We start from the raw sequence: 25,186 nt of genomic DNA on the forward strand, positions 1-25,186 counted from the left end.
AAGTGAATATTTTGTGATTCTTCAAGACATACATAGATGTAAGTGTATCTAAGTGCCCTTACTTAATGGAAGTAGTAAATTATGTATTTGAATTTAATCAGAAAGGTTAGCTGTAGCTAAGCGTAGGAGCAGAGCACACTAGCAATCCTCTTCCCAAAGGACATTTAGAATATCTCAATGTATATAAGCTGAATAGTTTCAGTCGACAAGTTCAAAGAAATATGTTGAATGAATGATTTCCTTAAACTGACATGAGACCCTTATGAGCTGTGTAGAAGGCTGTGTGCAGCAACATCAGATTCAGCTGAAGCAAAGAGTTTTGGGGGTAGAAATCATCACTTGCACACCATTTTCTCCCTTTTCCCTGAGGCAAGGGTCTCTCCTCATTGGCCTGGCTTCTTTTTATTGTGTAAAAATCTTTACTTTTATGGGGAGGCTTGTTTTAAACTGTACTTTGAAGTAACAATTTGATTAATGAGAACTTTTATTGTATTCTCTATCTTGGCTTTCAGGTACTGAATAAGTGATAGATGGGAAAGTCCTATTTTTCTTTTTAGAGGAACTCAAACACACAATCAGACAGCAGAAGAAAATGAAGCTGTCGTCCTTTACAAACTCATCCCATACAAATAGGACTGCTGAGAGACAGATAAAGGCTCTGTTGGGCAAACAGAGCTAACTGCACTCTGAGCAAGTACAGCAGCAGAACTTCCAGAGACAAATCAAACATCTGAAAATGTAGATTAATAATTCACTGCTCTATTTATTTATTTTATTAAAAGGTCAATAATAATTACCATGAGTTGTGGAAAAAACTCATTTTCATGTATGGTGCAGTACAGTTTTGAAACCAAGCAGAAGTTGGAAAGCGGTAGCATTTAACAACTTACCCACAGCTGTCTCAAGCAAACCAGGACAAGTCTGCAGATGTTCCAGTTGTTCACTGTTTGATGTCATTTCACAAAGAACATCAAGAAGCCGAATTGTAACTATTGCTTCCTATAAAAGAAAGGCAGCATTTCTGAAATTATGAACACACAAAATATATTATTGTTCATAAACATGAATCTAAGATCAGAAGGTCTGCTGAAAAGCATGAGCTATCAGCAATATATGGCACCATGTCCATTTACTCGTTTTTCATTGTTTTCCCTGATAATTGTTAAAGATTATATTTCATTATAAATATATATGAACAAACAAGGGCTTCTTCCCAATAGCCATAATAATTAATATATTAAATTACAATCATTTCCTCTCTACAGACTATTGTCAAACACAGTGTTACAACTTCCATGAAAGATCACAGAGAAAGCAAAACAGAGCTGTAAGGGATAAAGTTTTTATTAAAAACACAGTATCTTCCAACAGCAGAAATACAGAAAATTACAAGTTGAGAAAATCACTTCTGTATAAATGTTTTTTCTTTGAGTTTACCCAGTGCGAGTGGCCCACTTTAAAGACACAAACACTGCCTGCAAGACACCAATTTGTTATCCGCAAGAATCCCATATAATTCTGTGGTTGAATGAACTTTGGCTGCGAGAATTTACATTATTCTTGGGTAAACAGGCATTTGGGATTATAAATGCAGTATTCTGGTTAGATAGAAAAGAGTCTTATTTGCATATTATTTATTCAACCAGAAAACTATTTCTTGGTGTAGACTCTCACTAGTTAGGTGGATCGTACGGCACTTAGAATTACAAAATCATCACTCAGAAAAACAACAAATATTCAGTGTGCCATGCAATGCCTAAGGACAAAACTGTGACTTTAGACATAGCCCTGTGTAAAGGACAATTAATAAGCTACAAACACCCCAGGAGTAGCCGCTTGGAGACACTATGACAGAGACACATCTCTGAGTTACAATTCCTTCCTTGCTTCCCTCTTACCCTGTAATTTGCTGCTAGCCTATACCAGTAGCAAATTATGACAGACTCTATGCTTTCTTGCTTGCAGTGTTGCTGAAGTTGTGTTAATCCCAGGATATTAGAGAGTCCAGGTGGGTGAGGTAATATCTTTTATAGGAACAACTTCTGTTGGTGAGAGAGAGAAGCTTTCCAGTTAACACATCTCTGTGTAAGCTCAAAAGCTTGTCTCCTTCACAAAGGGAAGTTGGTCCAGTAAAAGATATTACCTCACCCACCTTGTCTCTCTATGCTAGCTTGACGATGCTGGCAGATCCAGGTCTGCGTCCATTCCCCACTCATCCCTGCTCACCTGCTCAACAGGTCAACAGGCACATAGCACCTGCTTGTCTACCTGCCAGACTTATGATCCAGTTAGCCCATGCAGGAATGGAAGGGAAATTATTTCCCATTGCTTCCTTTCATCGGCATGTAGTCCAAGACACAATGTAGCCCTAAACTATTTTGTACATTGGGTTTGTGCTGGTGAAAGCAAACTCATTGTTATGTGGTTTAGTGAAATGCAATCACAACTGTATTTCAATGAGAGAGAGACAGTATTTGTAATGTTTTCATCCCACGTTCCTATTTTGTACTGTGATACGGTAGTTTTACTGAAAAACTCTCAGCTAATGTATGTATCATTTGTAGTCATAATAGACACTTATGTGCCGTTTAACTGAAGGGCAAACAAATATCTATAGATATCTGTAAATAGTATTATTGGCACAGTACTTTTAAAGACAATTGTATGTGTAAATATATTGTATTACACACAAACATACATAATGTGTTGCTCAAGCAACTCTCTAGTGAGAGCTGTGACACTTTTATTCTAAGCCACTTTTTTCAGGTGTATTTTGTCGGCAAAGATTGTTGGTACTGTTTTGTTTGGCTGACTCTGAGTTGGTGTATATGTATGCAAAAGCAAAACTTTTCAGATGGTTTCAATGGTTGGCAGGTGTCTCCCTATTGCCCCACCTAATATGCACCACACACCCATGTGTTAATTTTGCCTTTTTTGCGTGGGGAGGAGGTACTTATTTGATGGGTAAAAGATTTGAAGAAAAAAAAAAGGGGGAATGTACAGTTATGGATTTAGGAACCTACTTAGGTATCAAAAAATAAGTGGCCTAATCTTCAAAACTGCCAAGTACCCAACAGTTCTTATCAAGATCAGTAAAGGGTGTTTGGAAATTAGCACTTTTGAAATATATCTTTCCTGGTTCATTGTCTCCCACATATCCCTTCCTAGAATCCTGCACTCTGCATGTCACCTACCATGCACCATTTCATCCTCTGGCTCAGGCGAACAATTTCTACAGCAAGGCCCCATAGGAGGACCATGTCATTTTTATACAAGATATATTTTCATCTTTGTCCTGTTTACATTTATATAACTTATTAACACCTTCCCCGCTTGAAAAAAAAAAAAAAACCCTAGATACTCCTCTATAAGACCAACAAAACGAAAACGTGGAGTTTGTAGTCCAGCTCATTTTGGAGATCTGACTAGCCAAAATGAATTGGGAATATTTTAAAAAACTGAAACAGGAAAGATTGGTTTAAAAAAACCCAAAACTTATTTTCTGAATTTGAATAAACTTCCCAACACAGAAAAAAATCCTCTCTAGCCAGGAACAAAATAAGGCACGCAAATTTGAGGGAAATTGGTATTTTTCAGGTCTGGTGGACAGAAGCTGATGGAAGTGGGGAAATGCTAGAAAACAGGCTTATGAACCAAATAAAATAATTTTAATGTTAGCTATGAAGCAGCTGCATAATATCAACCTCTGATTGGCTTGGGATAGAACATATGTTGTCTGCAGAACATGATGTCTAAAGAAAAATACTACATTCGATTCTTTGCGGGCACAATCCCATTACTTACAATCCTTAGGCAAAAATTCAAATATTTTGAAAATTAACAAAAATATTGAGATGACTGAATTTCTATTGGTTATTCTTCGTAAACAACAAGGCACAATATTTATGGATTTATCAGGATTTTTCCCTCCTGTGGAGAGACTATTTTTCAGCTATTCTTGCCAATCCTCTTCTTTTATTTGCAACTCCAGTTCCAGGGCAATAAATGATCAATAATAATGGGATTAAAAAAATACTGATAATGACTTCTGTGTTTACGTCCAAGAGGGACTTAACTTTAGTGCTAGATAGGGCAACCGACTATGACAGCTTTGAGACTGCTGGTCGACTTCGCCTGAAAGCTGAGCAGGGGTCTTTTTACTGTAAAAAGCAAGCATGTATTTTTAACAACAGAAAACACAGCCTACTTGGAAAGTTACTGAATAGGACAAAAAGTTGATGGAAATCTCTCGGTATGCTTCCCTTTAATTTAGTTTCAAGTTGCCATCTTTTCTAGTAGTAGTCAAGTTCTTTCACTTATCTAAAAGGACTTTTTAGTCGAACCTCAAAAATTCTCCTTGGATAGACGAGAAAGACTATTGTCCATGGAAATACTGTAGGCTACCTCTCTCCCATTCTCAGTTTTGCTATCCACTCAACTACCACTTTCTCACTGAGGTATTTCTGAGAGCCTTATAAAAGCAGGTTTCCCACCTGTAACACGATACGCTTAGTATATCTTGAGTTCTTGAACACTTGTAAATATTCTAACACAAGTTTCAGACAGCTACAATACAGTTTAATAGTAACATACAAAGGCATGATTTTTTTCATTTGCATTTCAAACTAGATTTATCACAGAAGCTTGTTCTTAAAGATTTTTTTAAAAATAAATTAGGTTGTAGTAGCATTGTTTTAATTACAAGGTACTTCTCTCTTCCATCTACACTATTATATTGGAAACCAACATTTCTGACATAGTACGGTGCTCCTCCTGCTGGAAAGAAACTGGTTATGACTTGTAAAAAAAAAAAAAGTGTGTAATTTCTAAGTTTAGGTTTTTAGTCTTTTTAAACATGATTATTCCTTTTTTGTGAGTAGAAGTAACTGAAGTCAGTGAGTTAAAGATAATTGTACCATGGGATGTCATATACCTGAGAACTCAAGAAAGCATCAGTAGTTACAAAGTATTTTGCTAAATGTAGGCTTGGTAAATACATTTTTTCCAATCTTCACAGGATAAAGGGTTTTTCAGGTATTTGTATTAAAAAAGCATTAAAAGGTACCTGAAGGTCAGAGACACCCAGATCTGAGGGCAATACCAATTGACATTCCATGAGCAACATAGAGTGAGAAAGTGTAAGATGGAGGAGGTATCGGTTCTCCCTGTGATAGGTAATTAATATAAAATGCACCTATGATTGTCAAGGGGTATTACAGCCATGGGGGTAATTGCTGTCTGTACTTCTGGAGACAGGGTTAGAGCTGTGCCTTCCTACTTGTATACAATGGGATGGAAAGATGAAAGCGAAATCCCCCACAAACGAATGCGGAAAAACTAGATTAGCAGAGATCTCTACCTGAAGATGGCAAAGGCCTCCTTAGCATACCCCATGGGGCATGACACTCTTGGACACTCCTCCCTACTCAGCACAAGAAGAAAATAAAAAGACACCCAAAAGCTAAACTCTAAATCACAGTATGAAACAGATAATCTTTATAATTAGCCAACTGCATTTTAAAAATTCACTACTTGTAAGATGTTTTTAAATGGTTGCATTTGATAATTTACGTATCTTAAATATATGTAACTTGTTACTAGTTGAGCCATTTTTGTCAAAAGACAGGATAAGGTTACAGCTCCATCTATTTGTTTCAAAAAAATTAAAAACTAGTCAGAAATGCTATTTTTGTTCAGCAAATTTAACTTGGCTTCCAAGGTCCCTACAGAAGTAAGACTATTTGTCTAAAATAAAATTCACAATTAAAAAATTTAAAAAATAGGAACAGCCCTTGGTAAAACTAGAATAAGCCAAGACATCGAACTCAAACTAAAAATGATCAAAAATAACTGTTTTCTACTACCACCTCCTGTGATGTCAAGTAAGGAGCTATCCTCTGTGAGCACTGAATTCTTAAGTCAATATCATGTATAAGTAAAAGGTCTTCTGAGGAATTCTATCCCATTTCTTGGTAGAGGCAACGATCACTGTGCAGCAGCAAATTGAGACTCTTAAGAAAACCAAAAAGCTTCAAGAGATTACTGTGATGATCTCTTCAGCTGCTTTACCATCCAAAGGAAGTTTGAGTATATAGGCGAGAGATAACTGTGATTTTATGTACATGAACCAACCCATGGCAGCAACTTCAGATTCTAACACAGTGTTCCTGAAGTCTTACCTCATCTTCTGTATTTGCAGCGGAAGTTAATTTGAGCACATCGCGACATTTCTCCTGGAAAAGGCTCGCAAGAAATTCAGCATCTTTCAAGAGCATTGCCATTTCATCACTGGTCATTGAATTTTTCTCACTTATTTTGGCCATTATCAGTTCTAACAAAGTAATCCTGAAATTAAAATGAATAAACGAGTAGGTAAACTTGTTAACTAAATTTACAAAGCCTTTGTTCACCTGTGGTACTAACATCATGTCTGGTTTTCAAAATGCAAAAGAGCTTTAGACAGCAATTAACTTTCACCATATGTTTTGATTAATTTTTACACGCCGTTCACCTGAGACAGCCTAGCCAGAAAGGTCTAGTCAAATTGACTTTTAAAACAGCCTGTTCATTTTCTACTTTTGTGCCTGACAATGCTACGGTTGTTGCACATGCTACACAATGCGTAGGGAGGGTGGAGAGAAGAAAGGTAAAATCTTCCTTTAAAGTTATCTTTAACAGAATACAAAAACATACACAACCTACACTACTTGACAGCATCCCTTTAACTGTGCCTTCATTTACACTTTATTTTGTGTATGTAATCTTCTACTAATTCCCTCCTTCCTGATAGAAAACTGCTACCATAAAGAGTTAGCAACAATCAATGTAACAGTGCTGCCTTCTAGAGTTTGTAAATGAACGATAGCATTAAAAGTGAGAGCAACCACCAGTGTTAAATCTGAAACATAGCTATTACTAGGTTCAATTCTGGGTGAACATTCTATAGTATGTGTTATGCAGGTGGTTAGATCGTATTAGTTCCCTCTGCCTATAAAGAAATCTTTGAATGACTTGAATCCTTAGATATGCATATGCTTGAGGATATTAAACTCGGTAACCTCCTCAGTCTAAAATCTCGTCATTTTTTCAATGGCTGATGTCAATTCTACTCTGAAAGACACTCTGAAAAAATAGCATTGTTGAGTTCTATGAAAGTAAATGGAGCATATTTGATATAGAAAATATTGAGAGACACTGAGCCAACATGGGTGAGGTAATATCTTTTATTGGATCAACTTCTGCTGGTAAAAGCAGTTTTCAAGCTTACACAGAGCTGTTCTTCAGGTCTGGGGAAAGTATTCAAAGCATCACAGCTAAATACAAGGTGGAACAGATTATTAAGCATAAGGAGTTAACACACATTGCCAGAAATAATTCAAGGTGAAACGGGCAGTTAACATTTCTGCAGTCATAGGACAAAGAATGGTCAGTGGGCCATAAATCTAATGTCTTTACTGAGTCCATGATTTTTAGCATCTAACAAAGTCACGAATTTAAGCTCCCAGTCTCATCTTTTGAAAGTGTTGTGCAGGTTTCCTTTGAGGGCAAGGACTAAGAGGTCAGATACTAAGTGATCGTTTTGTGAAAAGTGTTGGTCCATAGGTGATAAGGTGTTTCTGTGTGAATTCATTCAAGTGTGTAGGGATTGTCTTGTTTCATCCACACAGTTCTTAGTGGCATGGATGAGGTACACCACATGTTGTGACAGGTACGTGTAGGACCCAGAGATCTTGAAAAGTGTGTTGTGGGGAATATTAATCATCGTAGCAGTGGAGATATGTCTGCAAGTTTTGCATCTATTATGGAAGGGGCTGGTGCTACTTTAAGTTGGTGTGTCTTCATTTGTGGGGAGTTTGCTTCTGATGATGAGCTTGGTGAGGCTGGGGAGTTGTTTGAAGACCAGAAGATAACATATGAGAAAAGATGACAACTAAAAAGAGGTTAACTGCCAGCCCTGTGAATTTAACCTCAGATCTTTCCTTCTCGTGCATCTTCACTAATAAAGGTTCTGCAAGGTAAGTTGGCCCTCAGACTTCTCCAACACTGATGTCTTCAAATTACATCTTAAAGGGGCTGGTACAACTTACAACATCAGAACTTACTAAAGACGTAAAGGGATAGAATACAGTTGACTATCCTTTAGAAATTTTGGCTCTGCAGTACTAATCAGAGTAAAAAGTAATTAAAAAGCTCTTATTTTTATTACTACCAGTAAGCAGATAGGACTCTGAATACAGCAAAGCCGTACGTATGATGAATAAGGGTGATGCAACTTATACTAATTAACTTTTCAGAATAGAACTTGGCTACTTTGGTAACTGTTTTACTGCTGATAATTTTACTAAGGTTTGCACCATTCACTGTGATGTGCTTCTGTGTCCTTTCAAATAAAACCAAAACAGCAAGATGCAAATAATTGAAAGTTATATTCAAATACTTGAAGGTTGGTTGGTTGATTTAATTTAATTTAAGAACAAACAAAAAACAGAGTGAAAAGAATAAAAAAGGATTAAAGGGAAACTGGAAGATCTCTACAGGAATAAAAAGATTCGATATGAAGGAGATGATTTACCTTTAAAAAACAGATAACATGGTAAATATGTACACTTTAGTTTAAAAAACATTCTAACATGCAATTAGTTTATAAAACTAATTAGTGTTGTGCATGTTCTACATTAACTTGTCTTAAAGAAACGTTTCTATTAAAATTTCTGCAAAATATTTTTGAGAGTAGCTGGGGAAGTCTCTGGAATTTGACAAAATGCCAACAGGTTTCAACTGGCTCTTAAAGAAAATCTTTTAGCATATTATTGTTGCAGAAACATCCAACTACAATCATCAACAGAGAAATGGTTAACACAAACATTTAAGTGTAATCATTAGTTTTCAGACCTGGAATATCACTGAGATAGATGGGCAGTTCAGACCACTCAGCGCTACTGTTGCAGGCTATCTGCAGACTTAGGCACGCATCACCATATTGAGTACACTCAGTTAACATTTGAATGATTTTTCTTCATAGCTATAAAGGGCAGAAATGTATTTTTTAATTGAAATTTGAGATTCTGGGGCTCATTTCCACAGTAAGCAGGGCAACTCTTTGGCAAGTGCCTCAGCATTACAAGTGCATTGGGTCCTGATTACAGAAAATACCTTGACTAGTGCAAATACTGCAGTTCTCCAATTGCATAAACTTTAGTTCTCTAAGACAACGGGCAAGTTTTTAAAGGGCCACCACTAATTTGTGTACCAGCAAATGCTATCAACATAGTTAATTTCCTGTAAACAGATTTTAAATAAGTATATTTAATGTGAAATATACAGGTAACAGAGAGTTTGTATGTATTTGTCAGCTTAAACTGTCCTCCCAGACACCTCAATATTGCATCCATTCTGTCCTCATCCATAAAGTCAGCTTTAATGGACACCCAAGGTGGCACCCTTATGGTGAAGTCTCTCTGACTTGTCTCACAATGAGACAATAATGCCCCTATGTTCTGGTTTACAATGCCTCTTTTCTGTCCAGCTAATGGCAGTCAGAACATTTTTACATGCACTGGACTTTTTCTCTCTTTGGCCATGTGTGACAGAGAATACACTCTGAAATATGATATAAAGGGAATTATAGGCATAAGATTCAATAGCAGAGTTGTGAGATCTTAGTAATGTTAAAGACCTTACAAAATACTTTGCAGCACATTTACTAGTACATTATATAGAACTCTTATATTAAAACTAAACTAACCATTTTCAGATGAACTATCGGCACACACGGATTAATTTTCCTTTTTTTTAATTAGTTTGTTAACTTTGCTTGCTGATTTGCAGAATTCTTGTGAGTCATAATAGGTGTAATAAGTGCATTGAAAATGTTTATTCGGTAGGTTGACGAGCTATAGCAGCATAGCACCTTACCATAACAAGTCACATGCTACAGATGGAATGTGGCAGTCCTAAACCCTTCCACGAACTGACGAATCAAGCAAACTTTTCCACTGCTAAAACTAAAAATTAACACTAACTCAGTACCAAATAATCCCATAAAATAAATAAATAAAAATCACTAGTTATACCTTCTCCCCCCCCACAAAAAAGCTTGAGGTTTAAAATACTCACTTTTCCTTCCCCACTGATTATCTGAGTAGGGACTCCCTGGTTCTGGAGGAGGTAGGAGATAAGATGCTATTCTTCCCCATTCTGTCAGCCCCTCCACTGCCAGGCACCCTCCCTGCTCCACCTAGTCTCCTGCCCTTCTTATAGTCTTCTGTGTTAAACCTGCCCCTATATTTTTGCTCTCATTCCGCTATAGGTCTCAAGCCATCCCATTCTCCCCATCTCCCTGCCTTTTCATAGTTCTCTGTCCAGTTTTTAAGTCATACTGCCCAGGGAGCAGCCATCTTCCCTGAGGGCAGCCTAACAATAGTCCCATGGAAAACAATGAAGAGACGGGTGGCCACGTCTACAGCATCTTGCACCTGCAAAAGCGATAGGAGATGGTGGTCAACCTAATTCATGCAATCTTGTGGCTTCTGTTCCACTAATGGTAATAGGAAGGATAGTGGCAACTTTTAATAAGGGCAAAATACATGCAATGTAAAGTGCACAGGACCATGAGAAGCTCAAGCTCTCCTCTCTAAACCACGTCTCCCCTGCTTACATTGCAAGATTCTCAAGAGTTAATAATTCTAACCTTAAGTAAATTTTACACTTTCCCCCTTGTAAAAAAACAGAGTCTTTATAGATGCAACATGCTTGTTTTGTTTTTTCTAGACTCAAGTTTTCAAATGTGCAATGAAGATCTTAAAAAGTATTAAGTAATCATAAGCAAATACACGTCTATAATTTTCAACTGTTCAGACTGAAGCACACCAACTACAGTAAATCCATTCTATCAGACTTCCTTTTAATTTCTAGTAATCACAACTGTGGTATGAACAGCTGAGCATATTTCAAATGCAACAGGGTGCGGTGCTCTTATGAAATCAAGGCACAAGCATGAAACCTTGCCTTTAATTTTTTTTTTTTTTGTATTTCTTTATTGAGTAATGGCGCCAACCTGGATTCTGCAACCCTACATAAATCACTGCCAGTTGTGGCTAAGCTGTAATGTTAACCAACCAATTTAAAACCATTACTGACATAGAAACATGTATTTAGAGATGATGTGCCAGCTACGAAACCACACAGTTTTTCAAACATGTGAACAGGATACTGTATATGGAATGCTAAATACTAAAAGCCACATTGGTTTTTGGGGTTACCTTTCTTGATTGCTCAGTTTGGCATACATGACTTTTACCAGCTCTGGACATTTCAGCAAATGGTCTGTAACAATCAAGAACCTAAAGAATAGAAGAAAAAAGCATTACTGGTTTTACAGTGAAAATGTAGTTATTTCACATTTACTCTATACCTGTTTATATTACTCTTTTGGATGTTTGTAATTTTAATTAGTACATGGCTCCTTTCATGTTACTAGTGTTACCTGCTAACTGATACAAAAAGAGTCAACACACCTAATTATTCATGTTCTAAATACATCTTCCACTAAGTACAGACCAATCTGCATCAATGCAACTCAGATTTACTCAACAATTGAAGGAAAGCTGGACAAGTCTTTTTCCAGTTATAGAAAAGAAAAATCTTACCATAGTTCAAGTAATAAAACATCAAACCAAGTCTTTATAGACCTCAGCAAAAAGCCAAGAATGAAAATTGTTATACCATTCATCTCAGAAGCTAAGCTTCTAAACCTAACAAATAATCAAGAGAATTGTGCTACTTAATTCTTTTTTCTCTTAAAAAATTCTAACAACTCAGAAACAAAGGGACACTGATTTTTTCATACATGAAGGAGTAAAATACTAGTCTCAGGTTACCAAGAAAACATCTTTGTTGTATAACAAGATCCTAAACCAATATTAGAAACTAACTTTTGGAAACTGCCAAGCAGTGACTTACAGGTACAGTTATCTTTGTACTAATGCCCACATTACCAAACTGACTTCCTAAGCCTTACCTGTACCAGTAACTCATCCAGTGTAATGTGTACCAACTATACGGTAAAATGGTGACCTCAATAAATTCACCATATTCACTATCAAGTTACTTGGCTCTGCAAACACACTAGTTGAACATGTTTATTTTCATATCAAATTTCTAGCAGCACTGACAGCATGCTACATATATATTTAAACATGCAGCATTATATACTTACTGTAAATAGAGTACATTTTATTCAACCCTTGATTACAAATCCAAAATAATTAGACTGAGTCATATGACAAACACAGGATATCTTGAAGACCACAAGATGGACTATTGAAAAAGGCAGCCAACTCCCTCTCCTCCCAACTCTCCCTGCTCCACTTTACATAAAAGTTGCAGGGGTGATCCACAGCAGCTTGTGTATTCAATACATAGGTGCCCTGGAAAACATATGGAACTGCTCCAGCCTTAATAAAAAGTCTGTTTGGAATACAAAAACTCAACCAAATCCGGAGCAACCAAAGAGTACAAGGTCCCATGACATCTATGGGCTTTACAACCCATGAGCACATATTCTATTTACTGAGGAATGTGTTTTTTTTTGGGAGGGGGGGGAAGCCACATTTTATAATGGAATGGTTTTTATTATTATTTGTGCATATGATGGAGGAAAACAGTACCACTGTAGGTAAACACAAGATTTAAAATGTTGGGAAGTTTTTTTTTGATAATGTCCGTTTGCACAGGACTTTTTCAACAGCAAGCTGGAATTAGTAGACTTTCGGCCCTTGAACCTTATTGCTCCGCACAGTCAATACTGCAAGGGACATTTCTAGCCTGGGATAGCAGAGAATGACATAATTGTGAGGGTCTGATATCTTCATCAATCAACATGGTGACATGCTGGTGCCATGATATTCAATGGGAGTTCTTTCCATGGCCCCAGAGGCAACTAGTAATGGTAAGAAAGCTATCTATTGCTTAAACTTTTTGCTGTAGCTGCACTTAAAAACCACACAGGACCAGAAGTGATGGTAAACAAATCTGGGACCTCAAAAGAAGAAAGCACAATAGATAGAAGTATTATGTACAGAAGACTCTATGCTGCAGTTTAACAAATGACAGATTTTTATGATAATACAATCATGATATATTTTGTAAATATGCATTAACAATTATGTATAAGTGCTGATCATATGCATGGCTATAGTAAATCTCTACACAGTAATGGAATAATTTACATGGTTTTAGTACACAACTCCCACTGACCAAAATTGAAGTCTTGCACCTAAATCCCCATTATGCATATGCACACCACTATGACTGACTGCACCTCTGTAATCACACCCTACATACTATTGTAATAATCTTTGTACAAAATGTGCCTTGTGAAGTATCATTGAAAACTAATATCTTGCTGGTCAATAACATCTTGATGAAGTGTGTGTAGCAACATCATATGTAAAGTTACAAAGCTGAAATTAGGTCTGAAGTGTGTTCACCACACAAGTCTGGGAAAACCAGATTTTCAAAGACAAAGGACAACCTGACACCTCTAGCTAGGTCAAAGTTGATTGCTGGGAACATGTAAGAATTTCACCTTGAACCCAGTGTAGTCTGTTTTAATGCTTTATACTTTTACTCATTTAAAACCTCTCTTTGTAATTAGACGTGTTTTATTCTTTAATCAAAACTAATCTGGTGTTGTAAACTGAGTGGGTAACTAGGGTAGCAAACTGTTGTATACTGATCTCCTTAGAAGAGTGATGGACCTACTATATCTGAACTGTGCAGTAGAAGGCTTGACAGTGCAGAACACATGGGTTTTTTTGCGGGGGGGGGGGGGGGGGAGATGTGGGGGTGAGGAGGGAATTCAAGACTAGGAGTGTGTTGGGTCACCCTGCAAATAGTAACCTAGGCTGCTGGAACCCAGAGTGTGGCTACCGTGCTGCTGACAGCCTGTTGGGGTCAGAGTTGCTGAACCAGGGTTGTGGCTATACACAGTCACTCAGAGTGTGACCTGCATACTGGCAAGCTATTTGTGAATGACCCATGTGGGAACTACAGCAGCAAAACATTGTGAGGCATCCCAAGTTGCAAGGCAAAGGTGACAGGCCCTCACTGGTCTCGACTGGACCCCAGAATATCAACCACAGAGGTATATTTTCCTCAGTCCATACATGGTTCCCAAATTGTAAACTCCCAAGAAATTTAAGTAACCAACAAAACCTGAAACACATGGACAAGCAAGAAATCCATTTTCAGACTTTCTGAATAGCAACATCAGCACCAAAGGATTTGCATTTTAATAGCTCACAATACACCAAAATAGGACTGTCTTATTCTGATGATTAAGAAATCCACAAAACAGTAGCTGAATTTGCTTTTATGAAAATGTACTTCTCACAGTTGGTTTTAGCCTCATGTGAAAATCTCTTCCACCAGTGGGATACAACAAAATTGCACTCGAGGAAATATGTTTTACGTTGAGATTTTCAATTCTGCAGTTAAAAGTTAAATCCACACTTGTAGGCTTTTCAGTTTATAATTCTGCAGGGCAATTTGCTTGGATTTTTGTCGTATACTTAAAATCTGCTAGTACTTGAGGCCTGTCTACACAATGCACCAGCAAAGCACACTAGGGGACTATGATTTGTAGTGCTCTCTAATATGCTGTGGTCTAACTCCCCTGTGTAGACCCTGCTGGCATACTCTAAAAGGTATCTAGTTCACACTGATGTAGTCCTGTTTCAAACAGGACTGACTGAATTAACACACTCTACGTACGTTTTAGAGCATGCCAGCAGGATCTAAATGGGGCAATTAGAGCAGTATGTTAGTGTACTGTACAAATCACACTCCTCTGGCATGCTTTGCCATGCTGTGTAGACAAACCCCTATAGGGCTGAAAAGAAATCACACTCCTAATGTGCATTAATCAATAAAATGTAAGCATTCCAACTTTGTACAGGTCCACTCTCCCCTCGATGCATGCTAGTCCTCTATACATTGCTAGGAGACTAGAGGCCTAAAGAGCGAAGTACAAAGATGCACAGCCCATATTTTGGACCTTTCTGGAATATGTTTCAGAAAGTGGTTTTACGGATTCAGCTTATAAATATGGACATAGCAGTTCTGTTTGTCTTTCTTGATCCCAAAAGTTAAAATTTTCATTCATATCCCCAGATATCTCCACCACCACATTTAGTTTCTTTCTCCTCTTCCCTGTCCTCCCACATTGCCATTAACTCATATAGAGTACATATAAAAATACTGGAGTGCTAACATACTTGAAGCACACAACACCGAAAGAGGTACTGGGATGAGGAGGAAGAGAGGCATGCACAAAGGCACATGGAAATGCCTTTACGCTGCTGCTATGCCTGGAGATTTTGGTGGCAGTGAAACAGGAAAAAAGGAATAAAAGTTAAGATGTAAAGACCGCCACTCTTCTGTTTTGTAGTCTTAAAAAAAGAGCCCACAAGCCTCCCCCCCACGCAGTTTAAAATAAAAAGGTGTTTGTTTATGACTTGCTAACTGAATATCAGGCATTTCAGATGCACGCACTGTGCTTCAGAAAGGTTTAATTGTGCTCAGAGCCCAACAGCAGAACCACTGGGATAAACTGGTGACAACTGCAATTTAGTAAAGGAAATGGTGAAAATTACAGTTGTTATATAACCAGAATTCAGCAACAAATGAATAGTGTTAAATATGCCAATTTCCTGGGCTGTCTTTAGATTAAGTGTTTGGCTAATATCCTAAAAAACTCAAGTTCTCACAAGGTGATAAACATAGGAGATGTTCTGTTCAAACTCTTACAATAGCACAAGGGATATATTGTACCAAACTAAGTTTGAGAGGTAGCCAAGATGAAATGGTATAAGCCACATTTATGCCCAGTATATGCTAAACATGCCAGATGAGCAATGAGTTTGGTCCAACCAAAGCTGGGTGTAAGTAATGAACTTTATCATAAAATGTAGTGCTCCAGATTTAAGTCAATTTGTATTCATTAGCAACCCTACAGAGCAATGTCTTGCACGTCAGAAAATGGAATGATGGTGATCCTCTTCTTACCACTCTATATTAAATGTTTCATCTTCAAAAGAAGACTTCAGTGAGAATACATCACATTATTTCTATCATTGCAATTCAAACCAAAATACTTAGGAATGGAACAGTAATTTTTTCCATAGTTCACTATGTGTTTGAAGTGTAGCATTTGGACTGACAGGGTAGACCATCCAAAGTTTGAAGAGATGGAGTTCATAAATTCTCTTCCTCTGTCCAATCTAAATCTCCAACCACTAATGAAACCAAAAAACAGTGCCTCACTCGCAACTCTTAATAGGATTTTCAAAATCCTTTTAAAATTATACCCTTTGCGCAAAGACGTTTGAGGAACAAAAGTATTCGTTGGCTTTGCATCAGACTAATACAATCTATTTTTAAAAAATCAATTTACAGAAGGAAGTTATTTAATGGCAAATTAAATAAATGTGCCCTCACACAACCTTCTAGACCAGATACTCCACCCCACCCATCAAGGTACTTCTCACTTACCAAAAGCACAGGGGAAAAATATTAGCGTGCTAGTGTATACACAATACCTTGCAGTACTATAATCTTGAGGTAACACAGGCAGAGATCACAATAGCACACATAATATCTGTTCCTCAGAGAGGGATCTTCATAAGAAACATAACGCCTTGAATAATCTTTTAAGTCTAGAAGAGAAAAGTTCAGATTAACTTTTATATTTGTTTTGGTTCTGCTGCTGAATCACAGAGTTTGTCTTTACAGTTGGAGAGAGGGTCACACGCTTTGTCGCTTCTGTAGACTGAGCTCATTACACACACCAGGGGCTCATTGCATTCCTGCACTTCCCTCCTCTCCCCCCCGATGTGAACTACCCTTCCAGGCCCCTCTATTTCAGGGACTCCCTGAACCCCTACCCCACCCTCATGCCAGGTGCTCTATTTGTCCATGTCATGCTCTGTGCCCCTCAATTTCCCTTGTGACTGCTCCTGTCTAAGCCTACCTGTGTCTAGAAAGGCGCATACTTTATTGCTTCGGTAGGCCAAAATTCCCAAGCACACCAACGGCTTCTTGCATCTTTCAATTCCCTTCCATCCCCAGCTTCTTATGTGTTAACCTCCCCTCCACTCTTCCATCCTCCTCTGGGACCACAAGAAGGGTGTTATATGGGCATGTATTAATGGCTGTCATCCATTGGTTCTGCGATCTACAGACAATTATAGACCTGGTCAAAGCTGTGGACTTTGATAACCAGACATGAGGGGCTCTACATGTCTCCCATTTTCCTCTTGAGGTTTTCATTAAAAAATTAGCAGGATTCTGCCAACTGATGCACAGAACATTTACTGAAATTTTGGAACTGATCAGATGTGGTTTTCAAAAGTTATCATGTACATCCCACACAGAGAAATACCATCAAGAGAAGTAGAAGGCCTCAAACAGTTATCTATACTTGACATTTTTTGGAAAGAATTTGTTAGGTTAGCCTAAACACATTTACCATGAGTACCTGAAATAATTGTTGCTGGTATAGGTTTAAGGGAAGTAAATGCAAACCCCATATTTAAAGAGATATTTGTGGAATTACTCTAAAACTTCTGGAGATCTACCCCCCACCACCCCCTTTTACTACCATATTTTTCACTCATCTCATAGTGGTTTTCGGATACCTAAATAGGACACAAAATGATCTGGCTTGTGACCTGTTCTCTCCTCAAGGAAGAAGCATAACACGATCAACATTGGAAGAAGCAGAAAGGAAAAGGTTCAGACTACTAATTACGACAAATTTCTTCTCACATAATTACTAGAACATGGAACAGCCACTAGACATTATGAGAGTGCTAACACTTAAATTCATTCATGCCAAGATGGAAATTCTGCATACTTTAAAAAAATTACAAAATCGAATGAAGAATTCCTGGTCAACTTTCTTATAAAGGTATCAGATGGACCAATGGCTCTGGCTATCCATAAACTGTATGTTTGTATGTATATCTTGAGTTCTGGCCTGCTCTTTCCCTACCGTGCTAGAACACCACCAAAAATCAGCATATTCTCAGTGACTGACCAGGGTCACTGCTTTTTGATTTAACATCTGAATTTGATAGGAACCAGAAGGAGCTTCTTAGTACATCCAAGCTGGGAACAACATTATTCTCAACTGGAGAATTTCCATGAGGTGTCACATCCGAACCTCAAATATCTGTGGAAAGAGGAATGTTTCCCTCTCACTTTTCACAAGAAATGATACAATAAAAGAGGTGAAACAAGACAATGCAAGATCCAGCTGTGCACCTTGATTTATTGGAGAAAGGTTTTCTAAAATTGCTCTTGAATACCAGGGCAATCCTACTGCAAATAATAAGTAACTGTTATAGCACTACAACTAACTAAATGTTTTCCAATGGTCAGTAGCACTTAAACCCTCAGTTGCCTTTGGAACCTGCAGCCTGTGATAGCATGCCAACTTTCCAGGAATTAGACACAAAATTGTTCTCTGGAGAGTACAAGCCTAATAGAGGGAAGAGAAAGAAATACTCTAATTTGTCAGAGAAGAGACTAACTGCCAGTTCACAAAAAAAGACAGGAATGGTAAAATTTTCTGATTTATATACTACATGCATACTATATAAGGCACAAGATTCAGCACTCTACTGCACAGCTCTGTCTTTCCCTTAGTCTGCCTCAACGGGTTAGAGGCCTGCCCACAGCAGCAGTGCTTTCTGCCCATGCTTATTTCCATGGGCTAGGACTAAATAACTCCAGGAAAATGGGGAAGGGGAGCCCCACAACCTAATCTTTAAACTCACCATTGAACTGTGGTTTAAAAGAGAGAGTGGATGTTCAAAAAATCCTTACTTTCAGTGCCAGACAGCTGACCACACTTTCACATATTTTTTTCCAGAGAGGCCAAGAAGTGCACTACGCCTTTCCATTTAAAAAAAAAAAGGGAGAATTTCTGTTCTTTGCCCTTCACCGTCAAAAATGCAATCCCCACACTTGAAAAACAGACATATTCCCTCCCCGCCCCAACACACACACACACACACACACACACACACACAGAAAAAGTGATTGTATGAACTGTACTCCCATCTCTAATGGAACCAGCAAAGCATTTATAGAATAAACAACTTTTAGAATACACATTGGTCTTCATCAGGATGAATTATAATGTAATTCTGTACTACTTTTTCCTAATTATTTTAAAAACACATATGTATGCAGGTTCAAGATTTTAAAATCAATCTCATATGGCATCCTATGGTGGTTTCTTCTACATATAGTAGCTTCCCAGCTGCATAACACATTTTTCTGCTGTTGATTACTGCAAGCCAAAAGAAGAAGAAAAACAATCTGATTTCTTAAAGACGCTTCAATTTTCCAGAGCCTAAGGCATGGCTTTCTGAGCTGTTTGCATGTAAAGAAGAGTTTACAAGGAAAAAACAACTCTAGCAAGTCCATTCGTTGTACTCTGCACTGACTTGAAGCACTAACTCTTACTCGTGACTTCTCTTCTCCCCTGCCCAGAGAGGAAGAAGAGTGTGCTACAAAGTAGTAGGATCATATGGGTGGAGTTAGAGAGTACTTGCATCACTGAACAGTATTTCCTCCAGCTGATACAGAAATAGCATTGACTTTTTAAGGAAAATCCCATCCAGTTCCCACCTGGTGACTTTAGAGAGGTAGGGATTGTTGCAAGAAATAATCAGGAGAAAAGAGTCTTATTTTATGAAATAAATATTTCTGCTTAAAATGTGTTAAAATACATATTTGACTTCATTAATGTATAAGTGTCAAGATTTAAACTTAAGGGTATGAGTGATACCAATATACTATTAAAAATATTCAGCAAAATAAATTATACTCTACAGGGCTAGAAATATCTATTGGCCCATTCATCCAGAACAAGTGGACGAGAGAGTGGGTGGAGACAACAGGTGAAGAGGAGAAGCCATGATGTAAATCATACTGAAAGATTGAGTTGCAAGCCATCATAGTGAATAAAGGAGGAGGAAAAGAAGAAGGTAAAAGTGGGGGAAGTGGAAAAGACTGTGCTTATAGGTTTAAAACTTTCCACAGACAGGAAAGCTCATTATAGGGAACACTGGTCCCCTGGGCAACAAATCAGAGACAGGCCCTCCCACAAGGGAGCATGCACTAGGCATTAGTACTCCTCGGGGAATTCTGTGCCACTGAGCACATCCAGAATTCATGTACCATGCAGAATTCCCCACCCCCAGGCCAGTAAATACATTCTGCTGGAAAGACGCTGCAGTTACTCCTTTCGCCTACTAGGGGCCATGGTGGCACCAGAACAGAGAGTAGCCACTCCTGGGCAGGAGCAGCCCTACCTGCACACAGGGAAGGGCAAGAAGCTACCTTCCTCACAGCACACATGAGGCACGGGATATGGGGATGGACAGCACGGGGCACATGGCGGGGGTCACAGACAGGGGTTCAGAAGAGCTATGAGGGGTGCAGATGGGGGAGCGGGCTAAATGGGAATGGGATTACAGGGCCACATGGGGACAGGGCAGGGATTGCAGGACCATATGGGGACGGGGAGGAGGGGTGGTTGATTGGGGGTACAAGGCGACATGGAGACCGGGGGAGGGAGGTGCAGAGACACATTGGGGGAGGGACTGGCTGATGGGGGGTGGAGGGTCACATGGGGATGAGGGAGAAGGTGGCTGAATGGGGGTGAAGGGACATATGGGGACAGCAGCAAATGTGCCTGACTGAATGAATGAGAGAGGCTAGGGGTCAACCAGGGTCTACATGGTGGAGGCTCCCTAACAATCCCTCCCCACCCTCCAAAAAAACCCCTGTTGCATACTTTTCCCACGCACACCCAACAACCCTTGAAATTCACACACGGGCTCCTTTCCAGTAATTACTTCCCTCTCTCTCAGCTCCTGTTACCCCTGACTCTCTCAAGCCTTTGCACTGTTTCTAAGGGGTGCAGGAAACACGTTTCTGTATTGTAGCTTAAATGAATTATTAATACAGATCTCTGAGTAATGTGTCTCATAAGAAATCTATTTGTCAAAAAACATTTCCTGAATCTTCTTTTTGTCTGTATTGTTACAGATAATTACTGAATGATATTTTGAAAAAAAATTACTACAAGAATTGAAATGGGCGTGATAATATTGTATTATTTTGACAAATAAAATATGCAGAATTTTAAAATATTGTGTGTAGAATTTTTAATTCCCCCAGGAGAAGGCATCCGGGAGCCTGGACTGAGAGCTCCAGGCAATGGGTAAAGGGGCACCTCCCTCCACTAACACATTGCAATACAGGTATTTTAAGCCCTAGCTATCAAATAAATGTTTAAGCCCTCACACTAGATAGCAAATGCTCTTTTCAGACAGAGGACCAAGACAGAAAATACTGCTGGAAAACAAGAGCTTTTATTGTACAGCTGGGCTTTAGCAAAGAAAAGTAATAAAGATCGTATAATTCTGTTAACGCCATTCGTCAAATTGAACCAAGGAAAGTTAGGTTACTAACCTGCAACTGCAGACCTATTGCCCATGCAGATCCATACTCTTTGAAGCATAAGTATGTCCTTCAGCACCACATGTCCTGGAAAGATCCTGAAGGCAGCAACCAGTAGGGCTTTGTACAAGCTCAACTGCAGTTCCACACATTCAGGGCCAGACTATATACACTTCAACAACATTCAGCCCTGAAAGCACTCAGTTCCTTCTTATGCTTCAAAATGTCAGTCAAAGGCTATGAAGTGGGTGAGAATACTGCAATGGTCCTCACTCGGGGTCTGGTTGGGGAGCGTGGCTTAGCGGCCACAGCTGCAACCCCTGACATTCAAGGAGGTTGTGCGGAGGAGATCCCAAGCCCTCCTGCTCCACCAGGCTCCAACCCACAGCCTTTTAGGCTACCAGTAGTCTGGCAACCAGGGCTGCTTAAAGCTATCCTCCCTGGGCCCCTTCCTCTCATCCCCTTCACCTCCCCCCGGGGCTCAGCTTAGTCTAAGGCCTTCCCCTGGCGGAGAAATCCAAACCAAAAGTAATAAGAGGGAGTTACCAATGTCCAAGGTCCCCAGGATACTTTCCTCCCTGGCTGTCTCTGGGGTGGGTCCTCCCTTCCCTCACAGAGGGCACCTTTGGGCAGCTGTATCAGAGCTTTCAGGCTTCCCTCTGCTCTGTGCTCCTACAGCTGCCGGCTGCAGGTCTGCTCACCCCCAGCTGGCCACCCAAATGAGCTACTGTAATTCCCTGCCTTTTAATTCCTCCAGCAGATGGAGCATTTGCTGCAGGTGTGGCAGGGCAGGGCTGACTGAGCCCAAAATAATCCCATAACACCTTGTTGCCCAGTACGAGGTTTGTACACCCCATCACACATACATCTGCCCCGGCAACATTTTGGAGAACTCCAATTACAGATAGAATTGCCTCTGCAGATCATCACTCTCAGGAGATTGACCAGAAGTAGCAGATCCCAGAAAAGGAACAAGACTAAAGGACTGGTCACCACAAACAAGTACACTGTGAAACTTGTGTAGACTAGGAAAATGAGAGGCAGTTTAAAAATGCATTACCTAACAAGTTAATTCACACTATTTCAAATACCAGTTAGCACAAAGTATAGATAATGATAACGTTTTAAAACGGGTTAGTTGGTTGGAGTCAACCCTAGAGTCAAGTCCCTAAAAAAGGGTACCTGTGCAGAGGTGGGTGTGGTAATTTAGCTCTTAAATTCAGAGAATGATGCTGAGTAAAGGTATGAATTAAACTCCGTGTGACTTCACAGATGGCAGAAATTGAAGCATTTCTGAAGCATGCCACACAAGCAACCAGACCATTCAGTCTTGTTAATCTCACATGGTCACAGGATTGAATACAAAGTCTGATTTATACACAACACAGAGATGACTTCTTTCTTGGACTTAATTACCGCCCACCAGATACAGGTGCCACTGGAAACAATTACTGAAGAACTCATCATCCCCAAAGACAAGACCACGCAGTAAGGGACAGAGCCTCCCCAGTAACTGAGGTAATACTTTGTGTCAGTGTCATCTATAGCAATGATCTAAAATACTAAAGCTCTCAATTCAAGGGAGAGCTTTCAATGCCAGTGATAGTGTTCAAAGATTACAAGTAGGATATTTGCTTCCCAAGTGTGGGTCAAAGGCAGAAAACCCACCAGTACTGGACTAATGGAGCAGTGGGGAGAAAGAAAAGTTCAGGCAGTACATTATTCACAATATTTCTCCTCTCTGTTTCTAATGGTTGATGGCATTAACCTTAAAAGTAACTTCAGCATTGTGAATATTTACCTGGATAATTCATTGGATGCTAATACTGATGAACACTTATGTCTGCTACACAAACACTTAGTATAAATCTATCCCGCTTTAGCCTGCCTCACACTACGTGAACCCTGCTGCGCACTAAAAGTTCCATAGTTCACTTTGATTACATTGCGCTTGGATGCTGACGAACCTTAAACATTGAGTTGGAGAACTCTTAATGCTGGGCCAATGACTAGAAACCCACAGGATGGCACCACTGTGTGGTCTCAACTGCCAGATCAGAATCGGTCAGCAGCAACCCTAAACGTGATGAGTGGTCAGCTATAGACATTTGGAATGATTTCTTTGTTGCTGATCCAACCATTCGACCACTGGGATTTGACCTGCCATGTCACCTTTGGACTCTACTGAACAAGTTCCAAACTAGCCAAGGAATATGCACAGCCAACTTCTACACATGGGGTCTGCACAACAACCCACTTTATCAACGTGGTCTCTGTCAGTCAATGTTGTTGATGAGTGTCAATTAACCAGACTTCATGGTGGCTTTAGGGCCCTTCTTTCTGCTGATTAAGCTGCTGTTGGGTGGATTGGCAAGCACTGCAAGCACTAGAAGAAGTAGTCCACTTTAATCTACTCCCGTTAAATGCACTACGGAACTTTTAGTGCACTGCGGCAAAGTCCACACCAAACAGTTAGTGCATGGCAGGCTGCTGTGGGGTAGATTTACACCTCAGCTTGCTGTCATCTAAATGTTCATGTAGACCAACTCTACTTTAGTACTCTATAAAGGAAAAGGAAAAGGATGAATACATTTTATAGCTATGAACAAATTGTTATTATTTAAGAAAAGGAGGAAACATTTCCAGTACCAAAAATCAGCATTTGGCAGAGCAAAGAGCTAACATGAGAGGAACGAGTATAGATATTATTCACGTGCTGAACAGCAAGTTTCAAATTGCTTTGGACACTCAGATTAAAAGACTGCATTTCAACAAGGTATGAAGGAATTATGTTAACATTAAGAACATTTTTAATTCAATTCTTTACAAAACAGGCAGCCATCATAACTTCTTGAAGAAAAGTCTACCATTTTAGTGAGCCTAAATATAACATTACAGTTGCTTTAAAAAGTTGCTGTGCAATGCGGTAGCCGTGGCACAGAGGCCTGAACTCTTTATTGCAAAGCACTGGCTCTACCGCCAATACCGCGGCTATGTAAATTCGTTTAAGCAATCTTAGTGGTATGTGCTAGTGAGAGTCCAAGTACAGCCCCACATTTTGAATGAATTGCTGACAAAATATTTTTTCAATGTTCCTGCCAAAGAAGCATTACAACAACTCAGCTTTGAGTTAATGAAAACAGAGACAAAAATCTTTGCACTCCTACCTGGCTGCATCTACTGCGTATTTATTTACTACATGGGGAAAGTGGCTTAGTCCTTAGATGTGAAAAATGTTTCTTGGTAATGAATCAAACATGAGCCTGGATCAAAAAATTAAATGTAATAATAAAACTGAGACCGAGGCTACAACCGCAATACACCATCATCTTAAGTTATTGTCAACGTATCCTGGAGCCAATAAAGACAGCATCTGTCTTTCACACATTGAATTGCAGAAAACTGCAGCTCACTTAGTATCTGAGAAACAGTCATATCAACAAGAATGTTTCAGATACAGAAAACTTTTATGGGAGAAAGAGCTGTTTATCATCAATGTAAAATGTTATGAACGCTTAAACTATTCCAAAGCTATGCTAAGTGTCAGCATAGACTGCACATCAGGACCAACACTGAAGCAATTATTAAATTTCACTTATGGCTAGCTGCTTTTTAAATCAGAAATATACTTTGATGTCCCAACAAA

The 25,186-nt window shown here is 39.1% G+C and overlaps 1 protein-coding gene across 6 annotated transcripts in view; it reads right to left on the reverse strand.

Annotated features, from left to right (window-relative positions):
* Positions 1–25,186, reverse strand: part of ATXN10 (ataxin 10) — a 157,556-nt gene that overhangs the window by 69,774 nt on the left and 62,596 nt on the right. For all 6 annotated transcript variants that reach the window (XM_043536331.1, XM_043536288.1, XM_043536251.1 and 3 more), the window contains exons 6-8: positions 11,262–11,342; positions 6,180–6,345; positions 891–999 (exon numbers count right to left, since the gene is read on the reverse strand). In XM_043536331.1, coding sequence (XP_043392266.1) covers positions 891–999; positions 6,180–6,345; positions 11,262–11,342 — 356 coding nt within the window. The remainder of the gene's footprint in view (positions 1–890; positions 1,000–6,179; positions 6,346–11,261; positions 11,343–25,186) is intronic.

The sequence above is a fragment of the Chelonia mydas genome, chromosome 1 (assembly GCF_015237465.2).
Source record: "Chelonia mydas isolate rCheMyd1 chromosome 1, rCheMyd1.pri.v2, whole genome shotgun sequence".
Classification (NCBI taxonomy): domain Eukaryota; kingdom Metazoa; phylum Chordata; order Testudines; family Cheloniidae; genus Chelonia; species Chelonia mydas.